The sequence below is a fragment of the Molothrus ater genome, chromosome 16, assembly GCF_012460135.2.
Source record: "Molothrus ater isolate BHLD 08-10-18 breed brown headed cowbird chromosome 16, BPBGC_Mater_1.1, whole genome shotgun sequence".
Taxonomy (NCBI): Eukaryota; Metazoa; Chordata; class Aves; order Passeriformes; family Icteridae; genus Molothrus; species Molothrus ater.
This window is the reverse complement of record NC_050493.2, coordinates 1,386,012-1,411,733: the sequence shown is the minus strand read 5'-3', so window position 1 is coordinate 1,411,733 and position 25,722 is coordinate 1,386,012. Positions and strand designations below refer to the sequence as shown.

Genomic DNA, 25,722 nt, shown 5'->3' with positions numbered 1-25,722 from the left:
ACTGGGAGGAAAGGAAAGGGAGGATCCAGAGGGCAGAGCAGACACTTGGCTGTCCCAGTTAGTCCCTGTCCACATGGGCCAGTCCCACATGCCACTTTTCCCATCCCCACCTGCTGAGGAGCCTGAGAACAGGCAAGAGACCCCTCCAGAAGGAGAGAGGAGCAAGCATGGCTTGGAGCCCCTTTATTGCAAGTGCCCAGCCAGGCAGGCTTGGATCTCTGTCCTTAGAGCTCTTCCTGCACACCTGGCTTCTCCTTCACCAAATGTTTCTTCTGAGGGCCCTGGAAGAGAGCAGAGAGGAGAGTTTGGATTTAGGGACACACAGACCTGGCCTGCACAGCTGTGTCTGAAAGAAAGGCAGCTCGGGCCAGCAGCTGACAAATGGGGTTATCCCACAGCAAATCAATCCTATGGGAGCAGGTGGCAGGAATTACTTATGTCCCTCAACTTCCAGACAAATGTCATGTTTTACCACAGAATCCATGAGGCAAAATGGCAAAGAAAAGATCTGCACCCAGGTCAGGCCTCCTCCTGTCACCATGCTCCTCATCACAGCAGCTCAGGGCTGGCAGTGACACAACAGGCTCCTGACACTGAGCTGAAGGAAATCAGCTTAACCTCTAAAGAGCTCTGCAAAGGCAGTGCCTCACCAATCCCCCTGCCAGCACTAAGGAGGCTTAGCCAGCTTCACAAGGCATTTCTGGCTGACAGGCCAGATCCAGACCCAGTTTACATCTGCGTGGGACACAGGCACTTGTTTCTTTCCCTTTTCCTTCTCCTGGTTTACTCAGTGCTTCGTCCGCTTCAGACTCAGACTCACACCAGCCTGGTGAAGGCTGCAAAGCTATTCAGGAAACTGCTGTGTTTGGATTATTTAATTATATTATTTTTTGCCGTGGGTTTAAGAAAAATACACTGCTTGGCCTTCTTGAAAGCTTCTGACAAAAGCACCACAAATCTGCATCTGAATTTGACTCAAACTTTTTTTCCTCTGAGTACATTAAAGCTATAAATCATTCCAAACAAATCAAAGCAGTGCACAATTCCGAGTGAAAGGCACCATATGGCCAAGACAGTGCCTGCCAAGTTAACTGCTGGTTTAAAACTTCCCATGGTGAATGGGAACTGGTTGTGCATATGGTCTTTTATGTGCTGGTTGAGTTGTCTTGGATCACTCACACAACCATCCTGTTCTTCCTTAGCATCATTTCTGCTGTGTGAACCAAATTCATGGCTGCCTTTAGGCAAGAGAGCCTCAAACATTGGCTCTTGGCTGTTGTTGTATCAAGGAACACACCACAGAATCATGGAATCATAGGATCCTGGGATAGTTTAAGTCGGAAGGGACACAAAACTCATCCAAGTTCCACCTCCCTGCCCATGGAAGGTGCTTGGTTGGAGTCAGACAGTTGCTGTGGCAGCCCAAGGAACTCACCATGAAAGCTCTCTTCTCCTGAGCTGTCTGGAAGCGGCCGTGGCCAAATTTGGAAGTGGTATCAATGAATTTGAGCTCGATGGCTTCGTGGGCCCAGCGGCTCGTGTGCACCAGGAGGGACTGGGAAAGAACAACCACAACAGCAGGGGAATCATCACAGAACAGCTGGGCTCATGGAAGCAGGGCTAGAATATCCTCTAAACAAATATCCCCTCAAAAATCTGTGTTCTCAGAGCGACACCCTGGGGCTCAGGTGGTGGAGAGCTTGCAGAGCTGCTCTTTGCTCAGCATTGCACAGAATCAACCAGGCTGGAAAAGACCTCTGAGACCACAAAGGCCAATCTATGACCTGACACCACCTTGCCACCCAGACCATGGCACTGAGTGCCACATCCAGTCTGTCCTTAAACAGCAGGGACTCCATCACCCCATCCCTGGGCAGCCCGTTCCAGTGCCCACTCACCTTTCTGTGACAACCCAAGGTTTCATTTCTGAAATGAACCACAGCCCTCAGAGCTCTGAAGCTCTCCAGCTCCATCCACTGCACCAAGGACCCAGCCAGTGTCCCTGCCCAGCACTTGGAGGGTTCTCCACGTGGGAAATGAGCTCCTGGGGAGCTGCAGCCCGTCCCAGGTGCTCTTACCTTGCGCAGGGTGAGCACACGCTTCCTGGTGCCCACCACGCAGCCCTTCAGCATGAGGAAATCATTGTTGACCTCCCCATAGTGAGGGAAACCACCCTGTGGGGAGAGCAGAGGAGTTGGTGGGCAGGAGAGCTGGCTGGGAGGGTCAGGGGGGCACAGCCCTGTCACCCCTCAGCCCTCACCATGGGCGTGATGGTTTTCTCAGTGATGTCGTAGTGCGTCGAGGCGTTGTTCCTCACCACTTTGCCATCCTCCACGTGGATCCCATGGCCAATGCGGTAAATCTGGGAACACACAGGCAGGGGAGACAGAGATTCTCCTGCCCCTTGCTGAGGAGCCTTACAGGGTGCCAGAATCCCCCACAGAATCACGTGGTTTTTGTTGTCATTATATTGCAGAAGTTCTATTATCAGTACATTCAAGGGTTATGTATTGCTAGAATTTCACTCCTCCTCGATGTTTCTTGTAGGCAGCTCCCCTGGGCACTGACTCTGCCTTGTCCTCACAGCAGCCAACTGACTCCAGTTCTCAGTTCCCCCTCAACCAACCACTCCACTCTTTTATAACACTCTTCTTATTGGCTACAGGTGTGGCCTGTTAACATCAGGCCTGCTCCTAATCTTTAATAATTGGTTCAGCTGCAACTCTTTAGGGGATGAGATTACATTCTATACCACCTTCGTTTACCCATACTGAATTCCCCTATGGGTTTTCACCATGGCATACCCTCGAGCAGCAGAAAATCACCAGGAAGGAGATGGAGATGTCCAGGGGAGCATCCGTGAGGATGCAGGGAGCTGAGGGCAGTGTGGGGAGGAGGGTGTGATGGGATGGGAGGCCTGGGGGAGCCCCCTGGCCATACCTTCTTGTTGATCTCGGTGCGGTGGTGGTAGCCCTTCTGGCCAGCCCGGGCGATGGAGTAGCCCACGCGGGCCGGGTGCCAGGCCCCGATGCAGGCCACCTTCCGCAGGCCCTTGTGCGTCTTCCTGGGCAGCTTCTTGGTGTGCCAGCGGCTGGTCACCCCTGGGAGCGTGGGGACAGTCAGCAGGGCCAGCTGGGGCTGGGGAAGGACAGTCCCGTGGCTCTCCTAAAGGACAGTCCCTGAGGGTCAGTCCCATGGCTCTCCTGAATGACATTCCCTGAGGAACAGTCCCATGGCTCTCCTAAGGGATAGTTCCTGAGGGACAGTTCCCTGGCTCTCCTGAGGGACATTCTCTGAGGGGACAGCCCCACCACTCTCCTGAGGGACAGTCCCATCATTCTACTAAGGAACAGTCCCATTGCTCTCCTGAGGGACATTCCCTGAGGGACAGTCCCACCACTCTCCTGAGGGACAGTCCCATGGCTCTCCTGCAGTTCTCAGAGGAGGCCTTATTGGGAGGAGATCAGGAGCTGTTCTCACTTCCCAGGGCTCTGATCAGACCAGGAGGTGTCCCATGTAGACACCTAGGGATGCCCACACCCCTGCACATGTGGGGTTTGAGACATTCACACCATCACAGAATGCTTTGGATTGGAAGAGACCATAAAGACTTTCCAGTTCCAGACCCTGCCATGGGCAGGGACACCTTCCATTAGACCTGGTTGCTTTATGTACTCACAGTGCCTCTGAGCCTCCTGGGAGGAGGCCTTCACTGGCCTTAATCTCAGGGAAAATCTTTCCAACAGGGATTACCTTGTCAGCTCCTCTGTATCTACACCAGAGGCGCCCCTGTTGAATTTTTCCCTTACTGGAATCGCTGAGATTAAGGAAACCGAGCCCTGCCACAACAGAACTGGATGTCATGCTTAAGATCCTGAGGCTTTTTCCACTCCCTCTACAGAAAGTTAGGGGTTGTCAGCGTGGTGAACACTCTCCTACCCCAAAAGCACCTGTGAGGAGCACAGCCCCAGAGCCCTGTACCTTTCATGCCGTGGCCCTTGGTGACGCCGATGACATCGATCATCTCGTTCTGGCTGAAGACACTGTGCACAGAGATCTGCTTCTCCAGCCTCTCCCGCACCCAGTCGACCTTCTCAGCCACTGTGCCCCCATTCAGCTGGATCTCCATGATGTGGGCCTTCTTCTGCCTCAGGGGGAGCAGCCTCATCTGCAGCACACTGTGCTTTAAGGGTGGCTCCTCACCCCACAGACAGGAGGGTGCAGCAGGAATGGGTCCCTCACAATTTGTGAGGGGCACAGGGGTGAGCAGAGCCACTGCTTCACCTCTCTGCCACAGTCACCCCCTTTCATAGCAGCCCTGGGTCAGCAGCTCTTTATATCTGGGATTTTATGGAGCCAACTCCTTGTCCTTGAGCCCAGAGACCCTGCCTGGCCTCGAGCCAGCTTAGCTCTCCCCCAGACCCCAAAGCAGCCCTTAACTCCAGGGATCAGCATTAAAATGGGCCCCACGTGTATCCAGCAATCAGTATCTGGCAAAACTGTGCCTGCCTGTGGGGTTATTTTTGCCTAAAACATTTGACACCAGTTGCTAATTTGAGGTGATCATGAGGTCCCTTGCTGACACAGGACTCAGGACCTGCCCGGGCTCTGCCCTGCTCCTGCTCTCCTCCATGGGGTGTGTGGGTTCCCATTGGGGTGTGGGGGCTCCCCAGGGATCCCACACCTCAGCCCCCATGGCAGCCCTGAAGCAGGAGCTCTGGGAGGGCACTGGGAGCTCAGGAGGCAGCTGGAAAGGTCAGCCAGGACCTCCCATCCCCATCTCACACCCTCTCAGCCCCTGTGAGCCCACCAAAACACCCCCTGATCCCATGTCCAGGCCCTTGAGAGCTGAGGAAGCCCCCGAGCCCCCTGCCCACGCCAGGGGGAGGCTCTGACCTGTGTGTGCATAATGACACGGATGACCTTGCAGTACTTCTTCATGGCTGCAAAATCCTTCTCCAGCTGCCTTTTCCCAGCCTCATCCTGCCATTTTTTGCAGTACTTGGTGAACGCCTTCTTCTTGCTCTTGTGCCTAGGGACAGCAGTGGTTGAACACCCATCAGAGCTGATAAAGGGCTGGTGACAGCGCAGAGAGGGGACAGGTCACCCTGGCAGCCACCTCCTCGGAGGCACAAGGAACCTGTGGATACCTGAGCCTCGCCTGACTGTCAGGACCTTGAGGTGGGAAGAGGGAGGTGGATAACGAGCTGTGAAAAGGGCTCCTTCAAGGGTAATTCAAACCTTTCTGCATGAGGAATGCAGCTGTCTCTCACTGACTGACTCAGCACCGTCAGAACAGGCGCAAAATCAGAGGCAGGAGAAAGCAGGGATCAGAGCCTTGGGGTGGGTGCGTCTTCATGGCACTTACAGGGGATTCCTGCAGCCAGGAAATCATTTCCCTGCTACCTGTGGGTACCTGAGCCTCACCTGGCTGCCAGGGGCTCGGGTGGGAAGAGGGATAAGCCATGAAAAGGGCTGAGAGGAGCAAACAGGGACCAGAGGCTGTGCTGGGTGGGTGGGTGGCTCTCCGTGGCGCTGTGACAGGAGACACAATTCCCACAACGAGGAAATTCGTGTTCCAGCTTCCCTCTCTGCTGAGGGGGTGTTGATATTTATGAGGGTCTGGGGCCACATTCTGCATCAATTTCCCCCCTGGCAAATCTGGTTTCAGTCCAGCTCAAGGATTCTGGTTAACTGGGGAGCCGAGGAGCCCGAGCTACAGGAGGGAAAAGGAACCTGCCACACGATATTGTGGAGAGAGCTAACTTGGTTCAGCTATTAGAATAAATTTACATATGCAAATACTGCTCCCCAGCACCGGGCTGTCTGCAGTGTCCCTGTGCATGACTAAATAGGCAGCAGTTTCAGTCCACAGGAGCTGAGCTGTTTGGGCATCCTGGAGAGCCTGTGGAATTCCTGCCAGGGATCCCTCACAGGCAGCCCCCCAGGAGACCCCCACTCTGGGGATCCTAGGATGGAAAAGCCCTCCCAGATCATCCAGTCCAACCTGTGAGTGATCCCCACCTCATCCCCCAGCCCAGGGCACTGAGTGCCACATCCAGGCTGCCTTGGACACCTCTACCACCTGCCAGGGCAGCCCCAGTGTTTGGTGACCCTTTCTGGGAGCCCGTACCAGTTCTTGTAGAAGCGCCGGCGGCACTCATCGCTGATGTGCTCAGCAAAAACAGTCTTGAAATTCCTCAGGCCCTTGGGGGTCTCGATGTAGCCCACGACCCCCACCACCACCATCGGGGGGGTCTCGATGATGGTCACGGCCTCCACCTCCTCCCGCTTGGACACCTCTGCAAGGCAGCAAAGGGAAGGGGTGCCTGGCACCCTCTGGGATCATTCCCTGGAGGATTCCAGCTGTCACAGGGAGTGCTGGCGGCCAGGCTGTGTTTGATGTCAGCCAGCCACAGCCTCCCCACCTCCCAAACTCACCATCCCAGTGGGGAGAGTTCCACACTCAGCCCATGCTGAGCTGGCCTTTGACCATCCAAGATGTGGACAGCCAGGATTTAACCCAGAGCTGTGGGCTCCACTGTCAAGGACATATTTTATGAAAAATCCTTTTGCTGGGATTTTTTCTCCTGAGAAGCCGAGGGGCCTCAGAAACGAAATGCAAACAATGATTATCTGCTGCTGTGGAATGCAACAGGTGGATCTGTGATTGGTCTCAGGGGGTTGTTTTTAATTAATGGCCAATCACAGTCAGCTGGCTTGGACTCTCTGGTCAGTCACAAGATTTTATTATTATTCCTTTCCTTTCTATTCCTTGCTAGCCTTCTGATGAAATCCTTTCTTCTATTATTTTAATATAGTTTTAATATATAATTTTCTTTTAATATAATATATTATTATATTATTATATATTTATATTTTAATATATATTTAATATATTAAAATATAAATAAATATATTTAAAATATATTAAAATATATTACATATATAATAAAATAATAATATGGTCAGTCACAAGATTTTATTATTATTCCTTTCCTTTCTATTCCTTGCTAGCCTTCTGATGAAATCCTTTCTTCTATTATTTTAGTATAGTTTTAATATATAATGTTCTTTTAATAGAATATATATTATCTATATTTAATATATATAATATATATTAATATATGTTATATATTTTTAATATAATATATTTTAATATATTTATAATATATTTTATATATTTAATATTTTAATATATTTTAATACAATATATTATATATATCATAAAACAATAAATCAGCCTTCTGACACATGGAGTCAAGATTCTCATCTCTTCTCTTGTCCTGGGACCCCTGCAAAAACCACCACACTCCACCACCCCTTTCCATAAAGAGCCTTTCTTTCCCCAGGAGCCCACTCCCCCTTTTCCTTTGCCTCCCCGTGCAGCCCAGCCTTACTGAGCCCGGGCCGGTGCACCTCGCGCACGGTGTGGGTCATGCCAGCCTTGTAGCCCAGGAAAGCTGTCAGGTGCACTGGTTTGCTGGGGTCATCCTTGGGCCAGGCCTTCACCTTGCCCCGGTGCCGGCGGCTGCGCTTGTGGGGCAGGAAGCCCAGGTGGCCGTGCCTGGGAGCCGAGAACTTGCGGTGGGACTGCAGAGGGAACCACAAAGGGAGCTGCACTCTCAGCTCAGGGAAATGGGGAGATGGGAAACATGGCAAAAACACGACAAAAATGCCCTCCTTTCAGATGGGAATGCCACAGAGGGCTCTTCACTGAGTCCTAACAGGGCAGGGTTTTGTTCAAGCTTCTGTCGCGGACATGGAAAATGGCATAGAGTCCTGGATTGGTTTGGGGTGGAAGGGACCTCAAGGCCCATCCAGTGCCACCCCTGCCATGGCAGGGACACTTCCACTGTCCCAGGGGGCTCCAAGCCCCATCCAGCCTGGCCTTGGGCACTGCCAGGGATCCAGGGACAGCCACAGCTGCTCTGGGCACCTGTGCCAGGGCCTGCCCAACTCACAGGGAAAGGATTTCTTCCTAACACCCATTCTAAATCTACTGCCTGTCATTGTGAATTTACTAAATTTCTGGACAAATGATGCCACTTAAATAAAAAACTTCACATCATCTCCCTCCTCCAGCTTCTTCTGAAGGACTTTGAAGGAGAAATACATTCTTTACTAGGTCTGTCTTTCTGTGCTCTTAATTATAACAAATTATTTTGTATCCTGTAGCACCAAAAAGGCCTACTTGGAATTCCTGGGCTTCGTGTCATCAAGGCAAATGGCACAAAACAAGCAAAGCCAAAGACTGGGAAAACAGGGGAAAGAATGCCCAGAGGAATGGGCAACAGGAGCATGCACAGGTTCTAAAGGCCCCTTGAAAGCCAGGTGAGAAGAGATAAACACATAAACCTCAACCACAAGCAGCAAAGGGTTAGTCCTGCACCCACTGCAGCTCCTTCCTAGCTCAGATCAGTCCCGGCGCCCGGCTGCGCTTTCCACCAAGCTCCTTTTCCAGCCTGAGTGGGGCTCTGAGGATTCTGCCCCCATTCCTGTGGCACCACCAGGAGCACAACCCAGCCCTGCTCGCCGACCCTCGCACACACAGCAGAGCTGTACCAACCATAGCACGTCTTCAGGCCGGGGCAGCAGCAGAGAGAGGCTGTCAGGAGGTGCCTCCCCAGATTAATACTTGAGATGGGAATGGGTCTGAAGACACAAATTTAGCCGCTCGCTTCACCCGCCGCGATATTCATTTCATTCCTGGCAGGTTGGACACGACAGTTGTGGTGTGATAAAGGTCACTTGCTGCTGGCTCAGTTTACGCTTCTCCCTCCTGAACAGCTCTGATGTGAATGGCAGGAATTGGGGCAGTTTCCTGAATTAGGGCAGTTTCCAAAAGGGGTACCACACACCCAGAGCTGTGAACACCTGCACCAGGTACCCCCAGCACAGGCTGAGAATCTGTCAGCCCAGGATTGTGATCCTGGCTGGAAAAGAGATTGAGACAATACATCTCAGAATCACAGAGCAGTTTGGATTGGAAGGGACCTTAAAAATCATCCAGTGCCAACTCCTGCCATGGGTGGGACACCTTCCATGGCTGAGAGGGGCTCTCAGCCCAGGTGTGTGCAGGGAGGACAGAGCAGGGACCCAGTGGCAATGGCACCAGAATCACAGGCAGGAGCTGATCCCAGGCAGTTCTGCCAGAACACGAGGCAGAGCTTTATCCCTGTGCAGTGACCGAGCACAGATCCCACAGAGAGTGTGGAGGCTCCCTGTGAAAAACGCCAATCACTTGTTTTTAGAATTTTTAAAGTTTAATAGTAATAAAATGGTTATTAAAATAGTAATATAATTAGAGTAATAAAAATTTGGACAAGTAGGATTAGGACAATATGAGACAATAAAAAACAAAGAGTTACAGACAGTCCGGTTACCTTTTCTGGGCAAAATAAGTCTGAAAAAGGACTCACGTTAACAGAGGATTAACCCTTCAAAGCAACAGCCTGTTGCGTATTCATACATCTCATACATGATGCATAAATTCCATTCAAACACAGGATTCTGGCTGGGCAGTGTCAGCTTCTTCCTCTGAATCCTGACGGTGTCTTCAGCGGGCTGAGCGAGGCAGGAAGAAGTTCGTTTCTTCTGATAATGGGGCAATAAATTATTTTTCTCTGAAAGATTTAGGTGTCCTGTGGCTGCTCTCTCAGTGTGAGTTCTTTCTTAAAAAAAAGTATCCTACATAGCATAGTTTCTATTTTAACATTATGTTATAACCTAAAACTATATTTAACACACTACTTAAGAAAATTAATACAGCATTACTTTCTAACATAACACATATAATATTCATTTTAATATTTGCAAAAAGCCAATCATAAAATATGCATTTTTCACAGAGGGGGACAGTCAGGATGGCCCTGGGAGCAGGGATGGGGACAGTCGGGATGTTCCTGTGAGCAGGGAGCAGGGATGGGGACAGTGGGGATGGCCCTGTGAGCACGGATGGGACAGTTGGGATGGCTCTGGGAGCAGGGAGCAGTGAGGGGACAGTCGGGACACGCTGTGGGCTCTGCCGGCCCGTCCCATGCCGGGCTCCCCTCGCAGAGGAGGCACACCCGCACTACAACTCCCGGCGTGCCCCGGGGCCGCCGCCATATTCCCGTGCCCAGCCCCTCGGGGTCGCCGCCATGTTCCCGCGTTCCCGCCCCCTCAGGGGTCGCCGCCATCTTTCCCTGCCGCCGTCGCCGCGATGCCGGAGGATCACGACTGGGAGGCGTACAAGGTGCCGCCGACCCGCACCCCCGTCTCCGAGAGGACCACCTCGGTGCCCAATCCCGTCGACTACTTCCAGAGCGCCTTCAACTATGTCCTCGACGCGCCCATCACCTTCATCCGAGGTAGCGGCGGGACAGGACATCCTCCCCTCATCCCCGTCCCCCTTCCCGTGGGAGTCGAGCAGCGGCTCGGGGATGGGGACACCGGGATGGGCACACCGGGGCACGGGGCAAAGGCGTGAGGACACGGGCACCTGGACAGGCAAAGGGCACGCGCAAGGACACAGGGACACTGGTCCTGACAGTACCGGCACGGGCAGAGCCACAGGACGCTGGGACACAGGGACACGGGCCATTGACAAGAACGCAGCACGGACACAGGGACACAGACAAATACATGGCCTGGACAGAGGGACACGAGACACAACATGGACACGGACAGACATGGACAAGGGACGCAGTAGAACACAGCATGGACACAGGGACATGGGACAGACAAGAACACAGCTTGGATAGGACAGACACAGGGACATGGGACACTGCACAGACATGGGAACATGGGACAGACAAGAGCACAATATTGGTAGTGGGACAGGGACATGAGACACAGCGAGGACACTGTGACAGATACAGGAACATCAGGACACGGCTCGGACACTGGGAGAGTGCAGGGAATACAGGGACACAGTGACAAGGACACAGCACAGAGGGGCAGACACACAGCTGGGCATGAGCTGGACACAGTGTGGACCCACTGCTGCTGCTGGGGAAGGTGGCACCGGGCAGTGCCAGCCCTGTGTGGGCTGTGCTGCCCTCGGAGCTGGGCCGGGTGTGTGACCGGGCTGTCCCTGCAGACTGGATTGAGCGGTGGCAGAACAGGAACAAGTTCTACTACTACCACCAGAAGTTCCGCCGTGTGCCCGACCTGAGCCAGTGCCTGGAGGGTGACTACCTGTGCTACTACGAGGCCGAGGCTCAGTGGAGGAGGGACAGGTATGGCTGCCCCTGGGCTGTCCCCAGGCCAGCTCACAGCAGAGCACACAGCTCTGGGACCTGCAGCATTTTGGGGGATGCCGGCGTGCTGAGGCACCACTTCCAGCCCACCCTTTACACATCTGTGTCCTGCTGTGCCTGCTGCACTTCTGGGCATGGTGACGTTAGGGACCAGGACGCTGAAAATCCCAGAGCTGACATTCCACAGGGTGTCCTCAGCCCTTGGTTCAGCTCTTCTGTCTGTGTTCCCGCAGGATGGTTGATCAGGAGATCGTGGAGATAGTCCGGGAAAGGATGGCTGCGTGCAAGCAGAGGGAGGGGCCCAACCAGTTCCAGAACTGTGCCAAGGAGATGGAGCTGCTGGCACAGGTCACCAAGGCCTACCAGGACAGATGTGAGTGTGGCAGCAGCACACAGGGCACCGGCTCTGAAATCACATCCCACACTCAACATGGAACACAGGCTCGTGGGAGGCACTGCTCAGGCATCTCCTTTCTTTTTCAGACGGTGATCTGGGTTTCCATGGCAATGCACGGACATGCCTGATGAAGCAGAAGCACAGGATGATGGAGGAGAGGAAAGCAGCACAAGAAAATCAGTAGAGCTGAAACAGTTCCTCCCTCCATGGTGCTGGTATCCAAGTGCATGTTGCTTCCTTGGCCTCCACAATAAACAGACATCTGTACAGTTGGGCTCTGTATTCATTCTTTGAAGAGCTCTGCAAGCCCTCAGCTCCAGGCACTTGGGGCTGCTGCCACTGTTGGGGTTTGCCCTCTGGACTTTTTCCTCTCCTTCATGAGCCTCCTGTGTGTGCTGCTCTGCCCTGGCTCTGAATTCCCTCACTGGATGAAGATGAAGTGCCCAAGGCCAGGCTGGACAGAGCTTGGAGCAGCGTTGTTTGGTGGAAGGTGGAACTGGATGAGCTTCCAAGCCCTTCCCAACCCACCCCATTCCGTGGTTTAACCCACCTGTCCCAACCCCAATCACACCAAGCAGATTCCTGGTTCTCTGATCACTTTATTGTCCTACAAAACCCCTTAGGTGGTGGCCACAGCGGCTGCCTGGGTCCTCTGCACCGACACTCTGGTGTGGGTCTTGGCCAGATGATCAGTGAACTCCTGCAAGAAACACCAACGGGGTTATTCCCCCAAAGCCCTCACGGGTTCCTCAGCACCACTCCCATCCCTCGTGGCACTGGGGCTGGGGTGGCTCAGCTTTACAGCTACCAAACCTTTGGGTACAGAAATCTGAATTTTAGGGGCAATTTTGAGCTGCAAGTTACCATAAGGCTCTTACCTGGTAGGGAGACTTGGTGAAGACAGTCTCTTTCCAGAGGTCAGGAGTCAGGTAGCTGTAGGTTTTGGAGATGGCATCGAAGGTGGCTTTAGCTGCAGAGATGTCACACATTGTCACACAGTGCCCGCCAATGGCTGCAGAACCAGCCTGCTGATCAACCCACAGCTCCAAAATACCCCCCGTTACAAAAATGTAGAATTTTGAAAGGACCAGCGAGACCAGGGAGGGCCTCTCTGATGAACCCACAAAGCTCAGGTTGCTCTCTCTCTCCAGTTACGACGATTACACCACGGCACACAAGTGCAATCGCGCAGATTGGGAGATCCAGGAGTGTTGAACCCCACATTTGTGTCACTAACTCCGACAGAACCTGCAGCAGGACTGACTGCTGTCAGCACAAACTGCTGTAAAACAGAGCTGCTGTGCCCCATCAGTGACAGAACTGTCCCCGAGCCCCGTGGCAGCCCCAGAGCTCACCAAAGTTGCCGAGGGTGGCTGTGCAGCCCCGCGCTGACGTGTAGCAGTCATCAATGCCGGCCATCATCAGCAGCTTCTTGGGGACAGGGGCGGACACGATCCCAGTGCCACGGGGGGCCGGGATCAGGCGCACCAGCACGGAGCCACAGCGCCCAGTGACCTGCAGGGACACAGTGGGGTCAGCCCCAGAGCACAGGGACACAGTGGGGTCAGCCCCAGAGCACAAGGACACAGTGGGTCAGCCCCAGAGCAGGGGGACACAGCGGGGTCAGCCCCAGAGCAGGGGGACACAGCGGGGTCAGCCCCAGAGCACAGGGACACAGTGGGGTCAGCCCCAGAGCACAAGGACACAGTGGGTCAGCCCCAGAGCACAGGGACACAGCGGGTCAGCCCCAGAGCACAGCCCCGAGCGGCCCCAGGGCCAGGCCGGCAGGATGCTCAGCTCACCTTGCAGGGCACCGTGTGTGGCTTGCCGATCTTGTTGCCCCAGTAGCCGCGTCGCACGGGCACGATGGACAGCTTGGCCAGGATGATGGCCCCGCGGATGGCCGTGGCCACCTCCTTGGAGCACTTCACCCCCAGCCCCACGTGGCCGTTGTAGTCCCCGATGGCGACAAAGGCCTGCAGCAGAGGAGGAGTTTTCACTGCTCCAGCCAGGGCTATGCCATGGTCGCGTGTGCTCAGCAGGAACTCACGGCTCACCCCCAAACCTTACACACAGCTCTCATTATACCCAAAACTTCTCCCTAAAAACCCAACGCTGCTGTGCAAGAACAACTGAATTTTGCAGTGTCAGAAAAGTTTTCTTAAAAAGAAGTTTGAAAGTCTTGCAGCCCAACTTTTGGGCCAGTGCTGGTTCAAGGAACATCTACACACATCAGTGACACTTTAAAGTTAATACACTTAACAAACTACTACTGGTCCTCACAGCAAAATACTTACTTACTAGATGTGACAGTAAAAGAGATTTGGAGTGATTAAAATGACACTAAAAGTGCAGCAAGGGAAGTTGTGAGCAGGAGGATCCAGAAAAAGGAGATTACCTTGAACCTGGTGCGCTGCCCAGCACGGGTTTGTTTCTGCACAGGCATAATCTTCAGCACCTCATCCTTCAGCGAGGAGCCCAGGAAGAAATCGATGATCTCCGACTCCTGCAAGAGTCAGCACTGAGCACACAGGAATCACAGAATCCTGGGATGGTCTGGGCTGACAGGGACCTCAAAGGTCAGCTAATCCAACCCCCTCCAAGGGCAGGGACTTCTAGTGTCCCAGGGTGCTCCAAGCCCCATCCAACCTGGCCTTGGACACTTCCAGGGATCCAGGGGCAGCCACAGCTTCTCTAGGAATCTGTGCCACGGCCTCACCACCTTTATGGGGAACAATTCCTTCCCAGTATCCCATCCCAAGCCCTTCTCCAGCCCTCCTGGAGCCCCTTTAGGCTCTGAGGTGTCCCCGGAGCCTTCCCTTCCCCAGATGAGCAACCCCTGCTCTCCGTGCCTGGCTCCTCCCCTTGGAGCATCTCCCTGACCCATCACTTCCATGTCCGCAGCAGCTCACCTTGATGGGAAGCGAGAAGAGATAAATCTCCTCAAGAGACTTGATCTTCATATCCTTGACCAGGCGACCGAGTTTGGTGACAGGAATCCACTGGCAGAGAAACCCAGGGACAAGAGTCACCAGGAGCCAGCGCCGGCCGGGACCCAGCTCTGCTGCCCCATCCCGGGGGCTGGCAGCGCCCCCGTCCCCGCTCCCCACTCACCTCCTTATCCTCGGCTTTCCCTCCGCGGGCTCCGCGGCCTCTCCCGCGGCCCCTCCCGCGGCCGCGCCCGCGGCCCCGCAGCCCGGTCCCGAATCCACCGCGGAAGCCCCCGCGGGCCGCTCCCGCTCCTCCCGCAGCACCGGCGTCGTCCGCCATTTGCTGGAACAAAGCGGGACATCAGGCGGGCGGCGGCGGGCGCGGATGGGGCCGGATGGCCGGGCCGGGCCGCCCGGTGCCGCTGCCGCCGCTGCCGCCATACTTACGTGATCCCTCAGCGTAGAAGGCCGCGCCGTGCACCGCGCGCTATTTATAGGACGCGGGCATCTCGCGAGAGCCGCGCCAGCCAGCCCTGCGCGCTGGATGAGGAATAACCGCGCGCTGGAATGGGCGGTTTGTTGTTATTTATACAGAGCGCGGGGCCGGCGCGGCTCCCGGGGTGTAGGGGCGCGCACGGGCGGAGCGCGCAGAGTGCGGCGCGGCGGCCGGAGGTGAGGAGCTGCGGGTGCGGGCGCGCAGGAGGGCACTGCCGTACCTCCCTCCTCCCCTGCGCCTTCAGCCTCTGTAAAACTCTGCTGGGAAATGGGTATGGTGCTGCCCGAGCCGCAGCCCAGCCGGCCGGGGGCAGGGAACGGCCCGGGAAGGCGCTCCGGGGGCCGCGGTAGCGCCCGGCGCGGTCTGAAAATCATTCGGGGTCTGCGGTGGCCCCGGGTGAGATAACGGCGCCCAGAGCATCGGGAACATTAAGCTTATTGCCCACGGCTGTGTGTGGGGAATGAAACCCATGTTCCCATAAGCCCCGTGCCCGGTGGGTACCGGCACGGAGGGGATGTGGGGCTGTTTCTGAGTTTTGTTCTCTGTTCCAGGTGCCGTTCCTGGCCGCTGGGAGCGCGGCCCCGCCATGGGCTGGGCTGGCGCTTCGCGGCGATCCCGTCCCCGGAGGAGCTGTGAAGAGCGCGGGGTTGCCGTGATGGACGGCGACACGGGAGTCACAGCAGGGAACGATTCGGTTTTGTATTTTGATGTGCAATAAAAAATGAAATTATTAAAAGATGGAGCGTCTCTCTTCTTTCTAATTGTCAAAAGTTCTACTTTAGGCTGTGGTCAGGGAGTTCTACTTTACGCTTCTTAGGGGCGGGGAGGGGTGGTTGTGCTGGAGAACGCTCCGGATGGCGGTGAAATGCAGCGCAGGGGCCGCTCGGGGCCGGGCTGTGGCCGCTGGCCCGGGGGAACGGGGAATTCTTATCCCGTTCTCCGGAGCGATCCCCGCGTGGTGCCGGTGGCGCCCCTCGCTTACGTCACTGGAGGGACCGGAAGTGCTCCCTCACTTCCCGGAAGTAGCAGCCGGAAGCACGTGGGCCGCGGCCATGGCGGACTCGGACCCGGCCGCCGCCGCCGCCGCTCCCGTGCGCTTCAAGAGCAAGTGAGGGACGCGCGGGACCGGACCGGGCTGGGGCTGCGAGGGCAAGCCAGGGGCCGGGCCGGGTCGGGCTGGGACCGGAGCCCCCGGGCCGCCGCCGGTCCGCTTTAACGGAGCCTCCCGGCGCGTCTCTTTCCCTTCCAGCTACGCCGCGACGCGGAAGATCGAGCCGTTCTACAAAGGAGGGCGAATCCAGGTAATCCCGGCTCTGGAGGGACAGCTGGGAATGCCGCGCCTCCCGGCTCTAACGTTCCCGATCCCTTTCTCCAGATCAGCCGGGATAGGAAGTTCATGTTCTGCCCCTGTGGGAGCAAAGTCAACGTCATCGATGTGGAAACGGGAGCGGTGCTGCACAGCCTCCAGCAGGTGACCGGGATCGGCCTCTCCTGAGCGGTTTGCGAGGCTCCCGGGGGGTTTTCTCGCTGTGGATACAAAGCTCCCGGGAGTGAGGAGTGCAGGGAGGGTGGGAACGAACCAAACACAGGTTTTGGGTGGTCCCGAGCTGTGCTCGGGGTCAGCAGAGCCCTTGGAGAAGGGAGATCTCTGCAGGGATGGTTTAACTGTGACATTTCCCCTCTGTTTTCCCAGGATGAGGAAGAGGATGTCACAGCATTCGTGCTGAGCCCTGATGACGAGGTGGGTTTGTGCTGGGGGCCGTGAGCAGCCTGGGACAGGCTGAGCCAGGAATGGGGGGAATTTTAGGGTGTCTGTGAAGGGCCAGGGCCTCGATGATCCTTGTGCATCCCTTCCTGCTGGGGATGTTCCATGGTTCCATTCCATGCTCTGTGTGCTTCCTGAGATCCCCTGGGGGCCCTGGGTCACACTCAGAGCCCTGGCTCACACTCACACCTGTGGCTCACACTCAGCACTGCCCAGAGCCTGAGCTCCCCTGCAGCTCCCTGTGCCATGTGGCACTGACAGGAGCCCAAACCCAGCCCATGCTCAGGCTGTCCTCTGTCCTCTGTCCCCAGGTGCTGGTGACAGGCAGCAGGGCTCTGTTACCCATGGCTCAAGCTGTCCCCATGTCCCCAGGTGCTGGTGACAGGCAGCAGGGCTCTGTTACCCGTGGTTTAGGCTGTCCCCATGTCCCCAGGTGCTGGTGACAGGCAGCAGGGCTCTGTTACCCGTGGTTTAGGCTGTCCCCATGTCCCCAGGTGCTGGTGACAGGCAGCAGGGCTCTGTTACCCGTGGCTCAAGCTGTCCCCCTGTCCCCAGGTGCTGGTGACAGGCAGCAGGGCTCTGTTACCCGTGGCTCAAGCTGTCCCCATGTCCCCAGGTGCTGGTGACAGGCAGCAGGGCTCTGTTACCCATGGCTCAAGCTGTCCCCATGTCCCCAGGTGCTGGTGACAGGCAGCAGGGCTCTGTTACCCGTGGCTCAGGCTGTCCCCATGTCCCCAGGTGCTGGTGACAGGCAGCAGGGCTCTGTTACCCGTGGCTCAGGCTGTCCCCATGTCCCCAGGTGCTGGTGACAGGCAGCAGGGCTCTGTTACCCGTGGCTCAGGCTGTCCCCATGTCCCCAGGTGCTGGTGACAGGCAGCAGGGCGCTGCTGCTGCGCCGCTGGCGCTGGAGGGAGCCCAGCTGTGAGCGCAGCTGGCGAGCCGTGCACACCGCGCCTGTGGCCACCATGGCCTTCGACCCCACGGCCACTCTGCTGGCCACAGGTACGAGCCACCTCTGTCACAGGGGGTGTCCTGCTCCTGGGGAGCCTCCTGGGGCAGGGCAGCAGAGGCTCAGAGCTGTGTCCAGCCTGGGTTCTGCTGCAGCTCCCACGGCTCTGCTGCAGAGCTCAGGTGTCCTTCTCTTCCCAGGTGGCTGTGACAGCACCATCAAGGTCTGGGATATGGTCAAACACTACTGCACACACAACCTGAAAGGATCCTCTGGAGTGGTACAGTAAGGACCAGTGCTGTTTGTCAGTCCCTGCTGTGCTGGGATATTGCAACTGAGGTGCAATTCTGGAGTTAATGCAACAGGAAGGTCCATTCCCAGCAGGTTCTGGGCTCTTCCTGCTGTTTGAGAGCAGGGTTATGGCTGACTCTGCCCAGAGAGGAAACAGTTTGGTCAAGAATTTTCATGGAATCCCAGAATTGTTGGGCAGGGACACCTCCCAGTAGGCCAGGATGCTCTGAGCCCACCCAAGCTGTGCTGCTGTGGGATGTGCATTATTTAAAGGCTGGGGGTTTATTCCTGTGCTGTTCTCTGCTCCTGCCCAGCCTGGTGGAGTTCCACCCCGACACCTCCCGCCTGCAGCTCTTCTCCTCCTCCATCGATTACAAGATCCGCATCTGGGACCTGCGCTCCAGCAAGTGCGTGGCAGTGCTGGAGGGACACTTCAGTGCTGTCACCTCGCTGGCCTTTGCAGATGGGAACAGCCTCCTCAGGTAGCTCCTGGCAGGGCTTGCACCTCCATCCATTCACCTCCTGGAGGCTCTGGGTGGGTTCTGCTGTGAGGGAAAGGACTGGTGCAAGTGCTCAGTGGGTGTGCATTGGAATAATGGAATGGTTTGGGTTGGAAGGGACCTTAAAGCCCATCCAGTGCCACCCTGCCAAGGGCAGGGACATCTTCCACTGTGCCAGGGTGCTCCAAGCCCCATCCCACCTGCCTTTATTCCTGGGAATATCCTGTGCTGGCAGAGGGAATGCTGCTGCTCTCTCCCATGGCCTCTCCAGAGAGGTGTTGAGCTCCCACAGTGCCAAATTTGCACCCAGAGCCAAGCTGAACAGGTTTAGCACTAAAACCAAGCTTTTCATTTGCAGCTCTGGCCGTGACAAGATCTGCATGGTCTGGGACCTGGAGACCAGGCAGAGCAAACGAACTGTCCCTGTCTACGAGGTGAAACTGCTTTTTGTTCCTTCCTTTGAGGCCCTCTGGAGTTTCTAGGCCATGGTCTCCCTCTTTAGGGTCTGCATGTTGTGAAATCAGGTTTCTCCCCCTTCCCAGGGGTTTTCAGCTCAGTCTGTGCCTCTCTGACTCTTTCAGACTGTGGAAGCGGCTGTGCTGTTGCCTAAGGAGGGAGATTTCTCTCAGCTGGGTGTGAAGAAACAAGGGCTGCACTTTGTCACAGCTGGCAGCAAAGGTGAGTGTCACTGAAGGGTGGCACTTGAGTCACTTCACTGCTGTTATTCCTGGGCTGTGTGTTCTCCATGGTAGGAGCCTTGGGTGGAGACCAGAGCCTGCTCCTGAACTCCTTGGGCAGGGTGGATGAGCAGGATGGAACAGGCACAGATCCATTTACTACTCAAACACATTTATCTCTGTTTTCAAACTCGATGAGTTTGAGTGAAATACCAAAACCTTGAGGCTTTTCCAGCCACTGCATCCTGCCCAGTCTTGCCTTGGAGCTGTGTGGCTTTTCCCACTGTGCTTTGGATGATGTTCCCTGGACATCCACTGTGGGAAGCAGTGGCTCTGCCATGGTTTCTCGTGTTTCCCAGGCATCCTGAGGGTGTGGGAGGTGGCCACAGCTGCCTGTGTGCACAGCCAGGCCGTGCCCTTCGCGCTGCGGGAGGAGCCGAGCGAGCGCAGCCTCTCCCAGTGCCAGTTTGTGCCCGCCAGGAACGAGATCCTCACCGTGTCCATGGAGCACAACATCCTCTTCTACGATGCTCAAAGCCTGCAGCTCAGGAAGCAGGTGACAGCCCCCAGCCTCCCCGTCCCTCTGTCCGTGCTCCAGGACCAGCTCTGCTCCTGGAACAGGCACCAAGGGCACCCTTGGCTCCAGCCTGTTCTGGGATTGTTCCATGGGCCAGGGAATTCCACTGCTTTGGGGGAATGTTGCCCAGAGACCAGCTCAGGAAGGAGAAAGCAGAACAGACTTAGCCAGAAATGCCTCCTGTGTGTAGAAATTACACCCAGTATGAAATGAAAACCAGTCGCTCCCAGCTCTCCCTCAGCTCCATTTCCCTCTTGGGCTGTTTCCACTGCAGCTCGCAGGATACAATGAGGAGGTGCTGGATGTGAAGTTCCTGGGCCCTGGTGACTCTCACATCGTGGTGGCCACCAACAGCCCCCAGCTGAAAGTGTTTGAGCTGGCAACGTCCCACTGCCAGATCCTGTATGGGCACACAGGTGGGTGACAGCCCTGCCCTGGGGGAGCTGGGCAGCTCTGCCTTTATCCAGCTTCTCCTGGAGCTCTGGTGCAGAGCAGTCCTTGAGTTCTTGGTGGAGCAGCACCGCAGCAGGTTTGGGAGTTGTGTGGAGAGAGGATGTGTCCCTTTGTCCCTGTGCCTGGCAGTGAGATCAGTTTAAACTGGAGCTGAAGGGGCAGGTGTGTGACAGGCTCAGTCCTCAGGGACCAGTCGTGTCCCAGACCTGTCCCCTGGCTCATTAACTGGGCTCATTAAGCACTGGGCTCATTAACTCACCCCTTTCTCTTGTCCCATCTCAGCATTACTCTGCACCCACCAGCTTTTATTCCTTCTGTTTAGAAACAATCCTGGCTTTGGACGTCTTCAGGAAAGGCCGGATGTTTGTCACCTGTGCCAAGGTGTGTCACTGTTCTCCATTTAATGAAACTCTTTATTCTTAGAGATCCTTGTGGGTAAAATTGTTACTTTTGGAACTCCAGAAAGGGCTTTTTGTTCATATAATCCCTGTCTGCTGCATGCCCCAAATAGTTTCTCCCAGTATCCCTTTTTAACATTGTCCCTGGGAAAATTGGTTGTATTTTATTGGCCTGAAGGAGATATTTCCTTCTCCAAACATCCTGGTCTGGTGTTAAGAGTTCAGAAAAGCTGTTAGTGTGAGACTGATGAGGGAAAAGGTCCCAAGAGCCCTGACAGACCCAAAACCAAAGCTCTGAGACAACCAGAAATAACCCTCCCTGCTGGGGCCCCCGAGTGGGGGCTGATTTTGCTGTGACAGAGAGGAAGGCTCAGGCTGGAACAGCAGAGACCAGTGGGGCTCAGGGGTGTGGGGAAAGCACAGGGAGCTGCTGATGGCCAGACAGCTGAGGCATTTCTGTCCTCCCCCAGGACAGAAGCGTGCGGCTGTGGCGCATGGGCAGGGCTGGCAGGGTCACCTGTGTGGCACAGGGCCTGGGCCATGCCCACGGCGTGGGCGCTGTCGCCTGCTCCAGGTAACGCTGACTGAGGGAGGGGAATGTCCTGCTGGGTGCTGTCCCCCTCCCAGCTGTGCTGCTTCTCACCCCTGCTCCCATCTTCTCCTGGTGCCGGAGTGGGAAGGGGTCATGGGATGGTTTGGGTGGGAAGGGGCCTCAGGTGTCATCCCCTGCCACCCCCTGCCATGGGCAGGGACACTGCCCCTGTCCAGCCTGGCCCTGGATACTCCCAGGGATGGGAGAGTCCCTCTGAAAGAGTTTGGAAAGCCATGAAACCACTTTTCCACACCCAGCAGTGGCTGAGTGTGGGGATCCCAGTCAGGGAGGAGAAACCACGGAATTGTTTCCCTGCCCTTGATGGTTTCACTGCTCTCAGGCTGAAGGAAAGCTTTGTAGTGACCAGCAGCCAGGACTGCACCATCAAGATCTGGAACATCCCGGAATCCCTCACTTCCAAAGCAAAAGCAGCCTTGATCTCCAGTCCCGAGCCCCTCCATGCCAGGGTCACTGAGAGGGGCCATGACAAGGTACAGCTCCACCTGATCTTTCCGTGCTTCAGCCTCCGTTTGTTCAGTGTCCCACAGCCAGAGCCAGGCCTGACCCTCTTCCTCCTCCTCCTCCTCTTGTGGCTTCCCCAGGACATCAACAGCGTGGCAGTGTCCCCCAATGACAAGCTGCTGGCCACAGGCTCGCAGGACCGGCTGGCCAAGCTCTGGTCCTGCTCCGACTGCTCCCTCCTGGGGGTTTTCTCTGGCCACAAACGTGGAATCTGGTGTGTGCAGTTCTCCCCTGTGGACCAGGTCCTGGCCACCTCCTCGGCTGATGGGACCCTGAAGCTTTGGGGACTTCGGGATTTCAGCTGTCTGAAGGTGATGAGAGCTTTGCCTCTTGCCCTGGGTAAAACCTTGGGGTTCCTGAAGGATCCTTCCAAAATTTGGGACTTACTCCTTTGGGCTTTGGGAGTAAATGGGATCCTTTGGGGTCTCTCCTGAGGCCTGGCAGTGCTGAGCTTCCTTTCTGTTTTGCAGACCTTTGAAGGCCACGATGCCTCAGTGCTGAAGATCATCTTTGTGAGCCGAGGGGCTCAGCTGCTCAGCAGGTTTGTGCCTGATTGCAGAGTTAAGGGAATGTGTGAGCTCATCAGCAGCACCAAGAGGAAACACTCTTGTGTCCAAAGAATCTTTGGACAGGTTTATAGGAAGATGCCATGTTTAGGCCAGACTTTCTGTAGAGGTTATTTTAATCTTCCTTCTCTCCACGTGTCCCATGAGTTCCATGTGGCTGCATTGGCATTGCTGGGTTGGGACTAACTCAGTAGACAAAGCTAAGGGTGCATCTTGCCCTCCACATTTTTGGTTAACTCTGCTCCTGTTTAGAAGGAATTGGGATATTTGTTCAATTCATTCAAGTCCATCTGATATTTGAGGTGGGACAGAGCAAGAATGGATCTGTCCAGTGATTCTTTCTGTTGTGTTTCTCTTCCAAAAGTGGATCTGATGGTCTCTTAAAACTCTGGACAATTAAAACAAACGAGTGTGTGAAAACATTAGATGGTCATGAGGATAAAATCTGGGGCCTTCACTCCAACAAGAAAGATGACATGGTCGTGACAGCCTCCAGTGACTCCTGCATCACCCTGTGGCAGGTACAGCAGGGGGCTGGTTCCTCCCTGGGTTAATAATCAGGGTAATTGGAGAGCTCAGGGTCTCAGTGGCTTGTTTTTCATGTGTTTTCCTTGTCTGCAGTTTGAAATTAGATCAGCAAGGCTGACCTTAGGGTTTGGGGGTATTTTTTGGCCATTCTGTATGTCCCCAGAGCAGGAGATAGGCTCCAGCACCGGAGCTTTGGAGGGAAGTTGGAAATTTAACATTTAATTACTTGACCCCAAGATTTTTCTGCAGAAACGGGTCTCCTTATCACTTGATGGCCAAATCAAAACCCTTCTGTATTAAAGCAGGATTTGATAAAGCTTTGACCTGTTTTCTTTTATAGGATGTAACTGAAATTGAGGAGAAAGAAGCACAGGCTAAACAGGAGGAGCAGATTATGAAGTGAGTTGCCATAAAGAGCTGAGAAAGGCAAACTGTGCAGTGGAACTGTCCACACCTGGAGCCATCCAGCTCCACCTGATCCCAATATTGGAGTGAGGGCATTTATTGACGAGCACCACAAACTCCTTAACTGTTATTGCCAAATCTGCTGCTTTTTCTGTAGTTTTGTTTTTTTCAGCACCCGAGGATTTGTCTCACTCTCGCCCCTGATTTGTTTTCCAGAGAGCAAGAGCTTTCTAACCTTCTCCATGAGAAAAGGTACCTCAAAGCTCTGGGCCTGGCCATCTCCCTGGACCGGCCGCACACGGTGTTGACCGTGGTCAAGGGTGAGTCCAGAGCGTGCTCTGAGGGCATTTCCTGCCCTCCCTCCTTTCCTGGACACCTCTTCCAGCTCGTTCAAGGCTTCAAAGTCCAAGAATTAGTCTGAAAGCCTGAGTTTTCCCTGAGTGCCATCACCCAGGGTGTCCCTGCTGTGGTTTCTCTCCCCAGCCATCCTCAGGGAGCCCGAGGGGAGGAGGCACCTGGACGAGAACATTGTTCGGCTCCGCAAGGATCAGAAAGGTTTGTGGCACAACTCAAGTGCTGAAAGCTTCCAGGTCAGAGGCTTTTCTGTCACTGAAATTAGAATCCTACAATCCTGAATGGTTTGGGTTGGGAGAGTGTTCAGTTTTACCCTTTTGCCATGGGCAGGGACATCATCCAGTAGACCAGGACTTGGCTTTGTGCAATTGCAGGGATGGGGAGCGTCCCCGTGTGGGACCTGAACCTCAGTGAGAGCCCAGGGGTGTTTTCCAGTGTGGGCTGTGCCGTGTGCCAGCCTGGCCAGGCTTTGTTCCCCACAGAGGCCGTGCTGGCGTTCCTGGTGACGTGGAACACCAACTCCCGCAACTGCCACGAGGCCCAGGCTGTCCTGGAGACGCTCCTGAGGCACGAGGCCCCCGACACCCTCCTGCAGTTCTCAGGAATCAAATCTGCCGTGGAGTCCCTGCTGCCCTACACGGGTGAGGCCCTGTGGGGACAGGAGGGGCTGGCTTGGGTCAGGGATCATGGAATGGTTTGGGGTGGAGGGGGCAGGTCAGGTAATTCACCTCTGCCATGGCAGGGACACCTTCCACCATCGCAGGGTGGGATCCCCATCCCAGGCCACCATCCCAGGGTGGGATCCCCATCCCAGGCCACCATCCCAGGGTGGGATCCCCATCCCAGGCCACCATCCCAGGCCATCATCCCAGGGTGGAATCCCCATCCCAGGCCACCATCCCAGGGTGGGATCCCCATCCCAGGCCACCATCCCAGGCCACCATCCCAGGGTGGGATCCCCATCCCAGGCCACCATCCCAGGCCACCATCCCAGGGTGGGATCCCCATCCCAGGCCATCATCCCAGGGTGGGATCCCCATCCCAGGGTGGGATCCCCATCCCAAGCCCCAGTGTCCAGCCTGGCCTTGGGCACTGCCAGGGATCCAGGGGCAGCCCCAGCTGCTCTGGGCACCTGTGCCAGGGCCTGCCCACCCTGCCAGGGAACAATTCCTCATTCCCAATATCCCATCCAGCCCTGCCCTCTGGCAGTGGGAGCCATTCCCTGTGTCCTGTCCCTCCATCCCTTGTCCCAGTCCCTCTGCAGCTCTCCTGGAGCCCCTTCAGGCCCTGGAGGTCTCCCTGGAGTGTTCCCTTCTCCAGGCTGGGCATTCCCAGTTCTCCCAGCCTGGTTTCCCTGTGCCCTGAGCCCTCCCCTCCTTGCAGAGCGCCACTTCCAGAGGCTGAGCCGCCTGCTCCAGGCCTCCACCTTCATCGAGTTCATGTGGCACAACATGAGGCTGGCAGATGTGGCCCAGCAGGACCAGGGGACTCTGTGACCCCCTCCTCCTCCCACCACTTGCTCTTTCCCACCAGGATTTTTAGTTCCTGTATTTTATAATAAATGTTTTCATTTCTAAACCAAGTCTAACATCCAGTCTCCTCAGGGATGAATGAAAGGAAAAGGTCGTTTCTTTGGCCAAGCTGGGGTTTGTGTTCTCACACCCTGAATTTTCACAAAGAGCAGGCAGTTTGGGATTAAAAAAAGGCAAAATCCCAACAAGCAGTTGGGATTTAAAGGGTTGATGGGTCTGAGATCTTGCTTGGGCAAAGCAGCCTGGACCAAGCAGGGGTCTCACCTGTGCCCACCCAAAATTGAGCACCTAGGAGGAAGAGAAGCACAATTTAAATTCCCCAAATAGCAAATTTTTAAAGCATAAAACACAAGCAGGCTTCAGAGACATTTACATGTATTTTATTTCATAGAAAAAAAAAGTATAAAATTCAAACAACACAAACACCTCACAAAAAACACACACACTTCATTATAAAAATATTAACAGATACCTGGGAGAATAAGTACAATTAAAGCCATTCGTGTAGAGAAAAGTCTTGATTTTCCTGTAACTTTTTCTAACTCAT

The 25,722-nt window shown here is 55.2% G+C and overlaps 4 protein-coding genes, 1 long non-coding RNA gene and 2 other non-coding genes across 7 annotated transcripts; 4 read left to right on the top strand and 3 right to left on the bottom strand.

Annotated features, from left to right (window-relative positions):
* Positions 1 to 224: 224 nt before the first annotated feature.
* Positions 225 to 8,655, bottom strand: RPL3L (ribosomal protein L3 like). Its single transcript, XM_036392469.2, has 10 exons — positions 8,570 to 8,655; positions 7,401 to 7,593; positions 6,134 to 6,302; positions 4,897 to 5,032; positions 3,982 to 4,168; positions 2,941 to 3,101; positions 2,261 to 2,362; positions 2,079 to 2,174; positions 1,436 to 1,555; positions 225 to 281 (listed from the first exon to the last, which is right to left on the bottom strand). The coding sequence occupies exons 1-10, from the start codon at positions 8,570 to 8,572 to the stop codon at positions 225 to 227; spliced, it is 1,224 nt and encodes a 407-aa protein (XP_036248362.1). The 5' UTR covers positions 8,573 to 8,655.
* Positions 8,656 to 10,163: 1,508 nt separating this feature from the next.
* On the top strand, positions 10,164 to 11,909 carry NDUFB10 (NADH:ubiquinone oxidoreductase subunit B10). Its single transcript, XM_036392870.1, has 4 exons — positions 10,164 to 10,352; positions 11,084 to 11,222; positions 11,477 to 11,616; positions 11,727 to 11,909. The coding sequence occupies exons 1-4, from the start codon at positions 10,205 to 10,207 to the stop codon at positions 11,822 to 11,824; spliced, it is 525 nt and encodes a 174-aa protein (XP_036248763.1). The 5' UTR covers positions 10,164 to 10,204; the 3' UTR covers positions 11,825 to 11,909.
* A 310-nt stretch (positions 11,910 to 12,219) lies between these two features.
* RPS2 (ribosomal protein S2) lies at positions 12,220 to 14,931 on the bottom strand. The gene is made up of 7 exons (XM_036392768.2): positions 14,755 to 14,931; positions 14,553 to 14,642; positions 14,039 to 14,146; positions 13,443 to 13,616; positions 12,996 to 13,155; positions 12,519 to 12,610; positions 12,220 to 12,340 (listed from the first exon to the last, which is right to left on the bottom strand). Exons 1-7 carry the CDS (start codon positions 14,908 to 14,910, stop codon positions 12,260 to 12,262), a joined length of 861 nt encoding a protein of 286 aa, XP_036248661.1. The 5' UTR covers positions 14,911 to 14,931; the 3' UTR covers positions 12,220 to 12,259.
* Positions 12,707 to 12,843, bottom strand: LOC118692817 (small nucleolar RNA SNORA64/SNORA10 family). The gene has a single exon (XR_004981188.1). It is a non-coding gene; the product is annotated as a small nucleolar RNA SNORA64/SNORA10 family (small nucleolar RNA).
* Positions 14,932 to 15,228: 297 nt separating the features above from the next.
* LOC118692582 (uncharacterized) lies at positions 15,229 to 15,804 on the top strand. Its single transcript, XR_008508649.1, has 2 exons — positions 15,229 to 15,337; positions 15,618 to 15,804. It is a non-coding gene; the product is annotated as an uncharacterized LOC118692582 (long non-coding RNA).
* On the top strand, positions 15,425 to 15,549 carry LOC118692819 (small nucleolar RNA ACA64). The gene has a single exon (XR_004981190.1). It is a non-coding gene; the product is annotated as a small nucleolar RNA ACA64 (small nucleolar RNA).
* A 300-nt stretch (positions 15,805 to 16,104) lies between the features above and the next one.
* TBL3 (transducin beta like 3) lies at positions 16,105 to 25,225 on the top strand. Its single transcript, XM_036392832.1, has 22 exons — positions 16,105 to 16,174; positions 16,316 to 16,367; positions 16,442 to 16,537; positions 16,760 to 16,807; positions 17,692 to 17,833; positions 17,981 to 18,065; positions 18,386 to 18,553; positions 18,930 to 19,005; positions 19,153 to 19,249; positions 19,608 to 19,804; positions 20,100 to 20,241; positions 20,601 to 20,659; positions 21,147 to 21,250; positions 21,609 to 21,759; positions 21,871 to 22,101; positions 22,261 to 22,331; positions 22,721 to 22,877; positions 23,225 to 23,283; positions 23,506 to 23,609; positions 23,773 to 23,844; positions 24,126 to 24,284; positions 25,027 to 25,225. Exons 1-22 carry the CDS (start codon positions 16,119 to 16,121, stop codon positions 25,137 to 25,139), a joined length of 2,439 nt encoding a protein of 812 aa, XP_036248725.1. The 5' UTR covers positions 16,105 to 16,118; the 3' UTR covers positions 25,140 to 25,225.
* The last annotated feature ends 497 nt before the right edge of the window (positions 25,226 to 25,722 follow it).